This window comes from Equus asinus, chromosome 21 (genome assembly GCF_041296235.1).
Source record: "Equus asinus isolate D_3611 breed Donkey chromosome 21, EquAss-T2T_v2, whole genome shotgun sequence".
Classification (NCBI taxonomy): domain Eukaryota; kingdom Metazoa; phylum Chordata; class Mammalia; order Perissodactyla; family Equidae; genus Equus; species Equus asinus.
Window position 1 is genome coordinate 58482824 of NC_091810.1, and position 10217 is coordinate 58493040.

Here is a 10217-nt window from a genome sequence, read left to right on the forward strand (position 1 = left end):
CTGTTACGGCAGCCCTAGCAGACCAATACACAGACAGTGCACATCACCTGTACAATGTAGGAAAGGGGACTGGGACATCAGTCATACTAGAAACAGTACCACAAATCCAGTGTCACCTAAATCGAAGAGCAGGACCTGCCAAGTGGGCTTACACAGGGAATCCCAGTAAAACAGTGGTGAAAGAGTAGATAGCACGCTGAAGAAGGAGTCTAGCAAAGAAGGCACCCTGGAGAACAAGTCAGCTCAAACTGTCTTCCCTAATTCTTCAGCCAGTCATGGCAGAAGGTTATGCAAGGGAACAAGGCACACCCTTCAGGCAGGAACTGAAGCTCACCAGAGCCCCTTCTATCATGAGAAACTTCTCACCAGACTAGAAATTCTTCTACAGGTTTCTCCGATACCCCCTACCACCACTATCATGACATGTGAAATCAGGATCCTGCCATGCCAAGATCTTGTCAAATACACTGGGCTCACCAGTAGTGCCCTGTTACACACAGCTCCTCAAAACCTTCAGCAAGTGCCTCAGTCTCTCTGGAGGGCGGAAGCAGAAAGGAGCATGGTGAGAGAGCACATACAGTCACACGCATGCACTTCCTTCCATCTCAAACCCAGACCAGCACATCCTGCTAGCCCACTGCTTACCCTCCTATGTAAGCAAAGTAACCAGGAGACTCAGACACGGGAAGCAGCCTCTCTGGCTCTCCTCAGACACTAGGCCAGAAGCAGCGAGCACTCTCCCTGTCCCTTCACGAAGTGGGCTATTCCTACATTCTGTAATCTAGCATTTCTAGAGGGGAAGAAGTGCTCAGAGATTGCTGCAGAGGGCCACCTGCCCTCTCAACTGGCTTCTGCCCCCACTGCCGTCACCTGGGTAGCCTCAAAAGAAACAAACAAACCACAGTATAGTCATTTTCCAGTATCTATTAAAATTTAAAATATACATGTCATATGACCCAGAAATTCCTCTTCTTGTCACCTATCCTTGAGAAACAATCTGTATAAACTATATACAATCAGGAAGCCCATCAATAGGAGACTAGATAAAATGGAGTCTATACTCAAACTTTGAAATTTCACACAGCTATTGAAAAGATCGAGGTAGATCCATATATAGATTGCCAAAACATATCTCTGAATTTAAAAAGCCATGCCATGCAACAGCACAGATGCAAGTCACAAACATGGTGAGAAAAGATGGACACAAAACAGTTCATTCTGTAAGATTCCATTCACTTAAAGCACAAAAACAGGCAAAACTGACACATGCTGTTAGAAGTCTGGATAGTGGTTACCCTTAGGGGTTTAGGGGGTAGAGACTGGAATGGAGCAAGAGACGGCAGGGGGTGGGAGGGGAGTGGCTAGTAAATTTCTGATTGTTGATCTGGATGCTGATTACATGAGCATATTCAATTCGTGAAAATTCATCAAGCTGTCACTTCTGGTAATCACACTGTTCTATAGATATTTTATTTTATACATCACTTAAATGTTGAAAAGAGCAATACAATTTTAGGTAAAAAAAAAAAAACCCTCTCTATTTCTCTAAATATTTCTATAGATGGTAAAATATCTAGAAGGATATCTACCAACCTGAGAAGGCTCACTTCTGGAGGAGGACTCAGAATGGGGCCAGGGGTGATAAAGGAGACCCCGGTTTTATCTGTAACATCTAAATTTCTGCAATTGAATTTATATATATTATTTGTAAAGCTAAAAATTAATAAAATTTAAAACGAGAAGAGCAGTGATGGCCAAAGTGAACTCTACTGCCCCAAGTACACCCCAGGTGGCTAACCAGGAGACCTGTGGGTGAGGGGAGTTTTGAGACTGGTTTTTCAGGATAGGGTAGATAAGACTGCACTGCCATGGCTCTCTTTTCCCTGAGTGGCCCTGCAGGACACACTCTCACATGGGGGGTTCACAGGAGGGGCCAGCCAGGTGGGAAAGGAAACCAGAATTCACCTCTTTAAATTTTCTGCCCCTCTATTTTCTAAGCCCCAGAGCAGATGAACCCTGATCCCCTATGTCCTCAGAGCACAGAGATGCTGGACCTCCTTATGCGCCCTGCGCCACAGGGCTCCCCTCTAAGCCACCTACCGCCTAAGCCAGCAGTTCCGAGGGAGGCCCTGGTCTGCCTGGCTTGTGAGCACCTGAAGGGAATGTCAAAACTTACGTGAGAAGGAAATTTCCAAAAAGTACATAAAGTAAGGGTTTCTTAACCCATGGCTGCTAGCCAAGGGTTCTGAGAACTCATGCATGCTTTCTTAATCAATGCGGGGGAAAGGGAAAAGAGGGCTGTCAATGACGCTGAACATTAAAAGGCATTGTCCTCATACCTGAAAACATTGTACACCACTACATAAACCAGAAGAAAAAACATCCTGTCATCAACACTCAAGAAAGTCAGCTTCCAAGTCAGCCTCTTGCTTTCACTGGTTCAAGTCTAAGAGGCAAGGAGGGGCCCCACCCTCTCCTTGGATGGACAGACAACAGCTGGTCTGGTCACATCTTCCGAAAAGCTCGGCCACAAATCCCGGGAAGCAGCCTCCTCCATCCTCCAGCCAAGAGCTTGGGTTTCCAACCAGCCTTCCTTTTCCTTCCCCGGAACTAATTTTAGACTCCTTGGTTGTCAGAGAGGAACTGAAATAGTCGGCAGAGGAACGTTTGCAAACAAGAACATGAGCTCACCTCACAAAACACCTCAGCTCCAGCCCAGAAACTGGTCAGAGAGAAGTCCCACTGATTGTACAGCAGGCCAAGCCCCAAGAGAAGGTCCCCCCAGGAGGAGGACCATACATCTGCCCAGTGGGGCAGGATTCCTTTCCAACACCCGCTCCCAGCAATCACATGTCCATGAATGAAAACACTCAGCTAGGGCTGCCTAAGACACTCTGAACATGTCTGTGTACAGCAAGATTGGAAGTACCAGGGCAAAGCACAGGGCAGTCCACAGGCAGGAAGCATGACTGATTCTGGGCCAGGAGGAGGCATGGCTGACCCCCAAACAATCCTGGCCTGCGTGACCATCCCAGCCTGCAGTGTCAGTTGGTTTCCAGTATCTATCATTGTCTCACACAGACATCACTCAGAAACAAAAAACAAAGACTCAGAAGAAGGCAGCAGCATCTCCTCTCCCCCATCTTCAACACCACCCAGCAACCTGAGCATCCAGGAGCAGCACCACCAGCACCTCAAGGAACAGGGACCTCTTGGGCTGGGCTGGACCTGGGAGTCTGGTGAAGACCAAAAGGAAGCCCCAAACGAGGGGATGGGTGTCTATTCTGGAACAAAGGATGGTGATAGAAGGGGAGGGAAAGGAAAGAAGACAAAGAATTCTGAGAAGGCAACAAAGTTCCCTTTGGAAAGACCCCAAAGAGATGGAAATAGGAAGCCTCAACTCCAGCAAGAAACTCTTTAAAATAAGCACTTCACACAACAGTGATGTGGAGAACTGGGAAACTGAGGATTTCAGGGCAGCTTCCTCCAGCCTCAGAACCCAGTCAGTTCCCAGTGCAGCAAGCTGTGTCTTGCTGAGTTCAAGATCAGAGAAGAGCCCCTCAGAAAGCCGTTCCTAGCAGAGCTGGGTGTCGGTCAGAGGAGGAGTGGAGGACAAACACGGGTGCTGAAAGGCTGCCAGGCCCAACACACAGGCGCCCACAGAGATCACCCCTTCCGTCAGGGCCTGCAGCGCTGGCGCTGGCCGTTCTGCCCACCACACCTCCCCAGGTCCCCAGGGAAGCGCGCCCTGCACTCCAATTCCCTGGGGCCAGGGTAGAGACCGGTGCCCATACCTTTGCGGAGAGGCTGCCCCCCTGCCCTGGCGTCCCCGGGCTCGGGGCTCCAGGCCCACAGCCGCTGCGGCTCCTCGGGGCGCCGCGCGGCCGGCCCGCCCGGGGGAAAGGGCATGCCCGCGTCCTGCTACCACCGCCCGCGCTCCTGCAGGCCGCCGCGGACCGCCCCCACTCCGGCGGCTCCCGGCTGAGCAGACCGGGGCTGCGGGGCGCCGCGGAAGCCCCGGCAACAGGCACTTCCAGACATTCTGCGCGTGCGGGAGGGAGCGGCGCGAGCGCAGACCTCGCGGCGCGGGCGCGGGCAGCAGCGGGCGGGGGGGCTGCCCGGCCCACCCACAACCACCGCCTCCCTGAAACCCGAACCACTGCTGGGAAAACTCAAGGACGCCAGGATTCTCCTCCGGGGCCAGCGGGTACTCCCGAAGCACTAATTTCGAACCAAACTCTCACACGCTGAGCAGGTTTATCAGAGCAGGAATCTCCAGCTTCCCATCCCGAATCCGGTGGGAGGGGAGGGGTGCAGACAGTAGCCATTAACCCCGCCTCTCACAAGTGTCTCTTTAAACCGTGAGAACATTCTAGATCAGAAGTTCTCAACCTGAGGTGATTTTGCACGCCCTCTGCCTACGACATTTTTGGTTGTCAGGATTAGAAGAGCTACAAGCATTTAGGTGGGTATGCGCCAGGGATGCTACTAAACATGCTGCAATGCACAAGACAGCTCTCACCACAACCCCACCACTCCACCACACCCACAAACACACCTAACAGAGAATCACTGGGTCCAAATTGTCCACAGTGTCAAGGCTGAGAAAGTCTGTTCTAGAACGAGGTCTACCCAGCCAGGACCTGCCTGAGGGCTGTCTATTCAGTGTCATTCTCAAAAGCAGTACCCAGGCCAGATCCCCCTCAGCCTCTAGATCCCAGACTGTGGTAACAGGCCATTATCTGCAAGAGGATCTAAACTCTGACCTGATGTCCCTTGGTTCCCACTTGCAGTATCCTGAGGTCCCAGGCAGGGGGCTGAATGCACAGGCACTCAGGTGATGGCTTCCTGGAGGAGGAGGGGATCAGGCCTGGAATGTGAACATTGGGCAGGATCACAAACAGCAGAAGTAAAGTAGAAGTCATGTCCAGTGGCTAGAACAGGGTAAGTAGAGGTATCAATGTGGTAACAAGCCCAGTGTACCCGCAAAGGCCAGCAAGGTGCCCCTCAGGACTGGTACAGCGGGTATGTGCAGGCCAGCCAGAACTTCACCGAGTCCAATCCAGGGGGCTACAGGTTCCTGGTATCAGCGCAAAACAGCAAGTGTGCATGCATAATGAATGCATGCACACACACAGTCTCTTATTAGTATTTTCCTGGGGAAAGGATCCACAGCTTTCATCAGACTCTCAGAGGGGCCAGTGATACAAAGCACCATGGTGTAGGATGGGGGCTCTTCACTGGGCTCCCTGTAAAGGAAGTTCCTTGGGTGAAGTGCCAGGGGAGGTCCAGGTACTGTTTGGGGATTCTTGATGCCCAGAAAGACCCTGCAGGGTAGTACACCAGAGAGGCCTACCCAAGCTGTGGGAGGCCGTGGGGTTCTGGGTCTTATGTTTTCACCCAGCTGTAGGGCCTGGGAAGCTGGGTGAGTTTCTCACACCATCTACCTTGAAAGAGCCTCGAAGAGCTGAGGAGGGTGTCCACTCCTCCCAAAGGGCAGGCCAGCATGCCAAAAAGGGAGAGCCTGGAGTGCCCAGCAGGTACAAGGACAGGTAGCAGAGGACATCCTTCCCTGGGGAAGAGCATCAATGGCCTGTGGCTCTGTGGCCCGTGTCCTTGTCAGCTACCACCACACTGGGCCTGAGGATCACTTCACTCATCACACACACACTTCTCCTCCAAAGCAATGGACATCTCTGGGTCAGAGAGTAGCCAGCCTATGAGGACAGCTTAGGGCAGTTACGGCCTGAACTTCCTGATGGGACAGAAAGGAGGCAGGTCTTCCTTCTCTGCCCGTGGCTCCTGACATTCCACTCAGAACACCCTTCACTCTGCCCCCAAAGGCCCTGATCCGAACCCCAAGTACAGAGACAGATGTCAGGAGTTCTTGTGGGATACACAGATGTGTGTCTGGGATGTCCATTGCAAAGCAAGAGCCAAATGGCACCATGTACCATTATTACAGCACAAATTCCCCCTTTTCTTCGAGGACTGCACCATCCAATATGGTAGCCACTAGCCAAATGTGACTACTAAGCACCTGAAATGGGGAAAGTATAAATTGAGATGTTCTGTTAAGTATAAAATACAGACTGGATGTCAATGACAATAAAAAAAAAAAGTAATGTAAAATCTCTCTTTTTTTTAAGATTGGCACTTGAGCTAACATTTGTTGCCAATCTTTTTTTTTTTTTTTCTTCTTCCCAAAGCCCCCCCTCCCTGGTACATAGTTGTATATTCTAGTTGTAGGTCCTTCTGGTTCTGCTATGTGGGACACCACCTCAGCATGGCTTGATGAGCAGTGCCATGTCCGCACCCAGGATCTGAACCAGTGAAACCCTGGGCCGCCAAAGTGGAGCACATGAACTCAACCACTCAGCCACGGGGCCCGCCCCTCATTATTTTAATATTTATTTCATATTGAAAAGACTATTTTATATACATTAGGCTAAATAAAATATATCATTAAAGTTAATTTCACCTTGTTAGGGACTAAATGCTTATGTTCCCTCAACATTCATATGCTGAAACCCTAATACCCAGGATGAAGATATTTGCAGTTGAGAAGGCAGCCATCTGCAAGCTGGGAAGAGGGCCTCACCAGAACCCTGCTATGCTGGCACACTGATCTTGGACTTCCAGCCTCCAGAGCTATGAGAAAATAAATTCTACTGTTTGTCACCCAGTCTAAAGTATTTTGTTATAGCAACCCTAGAAAAAACAACTGTTTCTTTTTCCTTTTATTGACACGACTACTAGTAAGCTTTAAGTTATATACATGGTTCACACCATATTTCTGTCGGACAGGGCCATCCTAGATCTTCCTTCTACAAGGGCACCGTGTGCTGCAGGAGGTGGGGGTAATTCTAAATGGCAAGCCAGGAGCTTGAAGGACGGGCACTCACGAAGTCAAAGGAACAGGAGGGCCAGCTCTGCCCCGACCTGGGCCTGGAGCAGCTCTTCCCAAAATTCTCACAGGTCAGGGCAGTGGCCACCAGAAGACCAGCTAGGGTGACCACAAGAAATACCCGGTGACCTCAGGGCAAGAAAGCAGGTCGTGGGACTCCAGTCTAACCCCAGTTGCCCCACCTTGCAGGGTACACTGCTCAGCCCTGCCCAAGCCAGCAGGGGGGAGCAGAGAGAAGAGGAGGGGAAATATAGTCCTTCCAGGCGCCCAATCCAACCCTGCCCTGCCTAATCAGGGAGGGAGGTGAGACTGGCGAGGCCAGACTGAAACAATTAGGGAGAAGATTCCAGGTCCGAGGCTGTCCTGTCCTGGAGTCCCCTTCTGCAGGCCTGGGCTTAGAAGACCCCAGGCACCTCTAGGAGGGATCTAGAGACAGTCAGCTTGGCTGCTGCGTGCCTATCAAATCAGCTTGCTGCCACCACCCCCTAGAGACCAATGCCTTCCTTTCACTTCAGAGCTCTCAATCTTGGGAAAAAGCATCTCAAAGCAGCACTTAAAAGCAGAGAGAGGAAAGACTTCAACACCATCACCACTGCTTCTACCACACAGAAAATGGCTCCAAAAGAGCCACGATGTCCCCTCCTACATCGTTCCCAGGTAAACAATAAGAAGGTCTCTGTCCTCTAGACCCTGCACTCAGGCTACGCAGCTCCAATCCCCACACCGAGAACTAGCTTGCTTTCTGTGTGGACAGCTGAGCGACGCCACATTGCAAACGAGGCGGTTAAAGCAGGGGTAAGGAAGGGCTGGAGATCCCGGATCCCCACCCCCGCAGCCGCGCGGGGATCCCAGCCCCGCCCCTGCACGCCCAGCCCCGCCCTTCGCGGGTTTCCCAGACTCCGCGCTGCTGCCACCGCGGGCGGCGGGGAACCCGCGCTGCATGTGTAATGGGGGCTGGGAACAAAGACGCGCAGGACTCCGCTCCCAGGCTGCCGCACACCCGCCGCGCCGACTGCCCCGGGCTTCTCCCTGGAGCTTCAACGCGCAGCTCCGCACGCTTCCCAGGGCTGCCCGGAGCCATCTAAACCGGAGCGCATAGCCCGCCCCTGCGCACACACCTGCGCGGGGCGCGCCCCAGCACCGCTAGAAGAGGAAAATCAGTGCTTCGGCCTTGGGGGAAAAGCGCTTTTCCGGCGAAACTCCGCGTGCATACAGCTGCACCCACACACCCTCAACCACACACACGCGAGCCAAACCCTAGCCCCGCGGGGTCAGCCACCCCCGCCACGTGCTTCCCAGAGGCCAGAAACATGTTGGCTTTTCTTCTCGCCCCACCTCCCTTCCCAGGCGCCCAAAACAAAGCGGTCCTGCGGGGCGGCTGCACCTCGTGTCCTGGGGCCCGCCGCAGGGAGAGCGGGCGCAGTTGGAAGCTGGTGCCAACGGCCCGCCTTTTGGGGAACACGACGCAGACGTCGGTGGGATGGGGTGCAAAGGACTCCGCCGGGCTCGGTGAAGCAGCCCCCTTCGCTTCGCAACACCTAGTGGCTCTGAGGGTCGCGCAGTTCTGCCCCCAGCCGCTGCTGAACCTACAATCCCGCCAACCTTGGATTAGATCTGCCCGCCCCGCTTGGCCACTTTGCCCACTCGGGTTTTCCTCTCTCTCTCTAGGCTCCACGCGCTCGCGTAGCCTGAACCCCGACCCTGGGGCTCCAGGTCCCGCCCCCATCATGGGGTCGCCCCCGCAAACCCGAGCCCCGCAGGTCGCGGCACAGACAGGATCGTCCTCCCAAGATGCCCGAGCGGGGCGCCCAGTCCCCGCCCCGGGAGGTGTAAGCTTGGTGCAGGTGGCGCGGCGAGGAGGCCGCGGGGCCGCCCTTTGTTGGTAAACACCGCGCGGCGCCCGAGGCCGGCCCCGCGCGCCCTCCCCGCGTCCCCCACGCCGCGCCCCGTCCTTACCCGCGCACAGCGATCCCCAGAGGAGGGCGAGGGCCGCCCAGGGCGCCGTCATGTTCCGCGGCGCCGCCCCGCGGACACCCGGAGCCCGCGGACAGGGCCGCGCGGCGCTCCAGGGGCGCGCAGGGCCCGGCGGCGGCTGCGCTGTCCTTCCCGCTCCTTCCTTAGGTCTCTTCCCCACGCGCTTCCTGCGCCTTCGTCCCCGGGCAGCGTGCAGGCTCCAAGGGCCGGGCGGCGGGGCCGGGCTCAGGGCTGCTGCGGGCGGCGCAGGCTGCGGCCCGGGCTCCGGGGCGACGCAGGGGCCGGGGGGCGGCGGCGGGGCGCGGGCCGGGGCGCGCCCGACTTGGGCATAGCGCGGCGGGGCTGGGCCCGGGCCCCGGGCGCAGGGGCCGAGTCCGGAGGGGCCATGAACGGGGGGAGGGGTGGGGGAGGGGATCTGAACCGAGTCCAAAATGGCTCCTGAGCCGCGGCCGCGGAGCCGAGCCAGCGGGGAAACCCGGATGTTGGATACAAAGAGGCGGGCGAGCTGGGCGGGGAGGGGGAGGGGGAGGGGAGGCAGGCCCTCCAGCCGCGTGGTCCGCGCCCCCCTCAGGGGCGGGGCCCCAGAGAAACAACAACAAGGAGGCCCCGCCCCCAGCGCGCGCCCTCTGGGAGGAGGCGTGCAAACCGCGGAGCTGCGGGGAGGGGTGGGCGCGCGGTACCGCTTTGCCCCGGGACTCCGTGGCCGCCGCACTTGAGATTCTTGCTCGGCGCGCTGGAGCCCACGCTCCCGAACTCGTGCTGCCCTGCAACCCCGGAGTGGGTGGACAGCCCCCAGATTCTGGCCTGGATTCCTTTCTGCGCCTCCGTTAACCCACCTGTGAAATAAGGGCCACAATGAAACCATAGGAGAGTCGTGTCTTTATTGATGAACGAACGAATCAGCAGAAAAAGGCTGACTTCTCTGAAATGACAAGTGGTCCCCGACGTCTGCAACCCCGCCCCCCACACACAAAGGGACAGCTTAGGATGCTGTAGTTGGAACCATCCGAGGGAGCGAGCGCGGAGCCCCGTCCAGCAGAGCAGCAGAAGGTGAAAAAGGGCCTCTGACAACTTGCTTCCCCATCCTTACCCCAAGTGGTCGTCAGAATTCCCACCCACCCGCCACTTCAATCTGCACCTCCAATTGTTCTCAATTGTCTCCAGTCCCCACAGTGGAAGATCTTGTCTAGCGAGTGGCCCGGCTCCCCTCCTCATCACCAGCTTCCTCTTTGGGGGCCCGTTGTTCTCCAGAGCTTGAGAGGGTCATGATGGGGCTCCCAGCTAAAAACAGAAAGCCCATCACAGTGCAGGGATGAGGTGCGGGATCCTTGGATAC

At 55.5% G+C, this 10217-nt stretch overlaps 1 protein-coding gene across 4 annotated transcripts in view; it reads right to left on the reverse strand.

The window, feature by feature from the left end:
* ACVR2B (activin A receptor type 2B) overlaps positions 1-9305 on the reverse strand; it is a 30308-nt gene extending 21003 nt beyond the window's left edge. For 2 of the 4 annotated variants that reach the window (XM_044754579.2, XM_044754578.2), the window contains exon 1: positions 3795-4049. In XM_044754579.2, the coding sequence (XP_044610514.1) occupies positions 3795-3909 (115 nt within the window). In that variant the 5' untranslated portion in view covers positions 3910-4049. Of the gene's footprint in view, positions 1-3794; positions 4050-8863 lie in introns of those variants that run through there. The other 2 variants (XM_014859600.3, XM_014859602.3) reach the window with 2 other exon arrangements.
* Between the last annotated feature and the right edge of the window lie 912 nt (positions 9306-10217).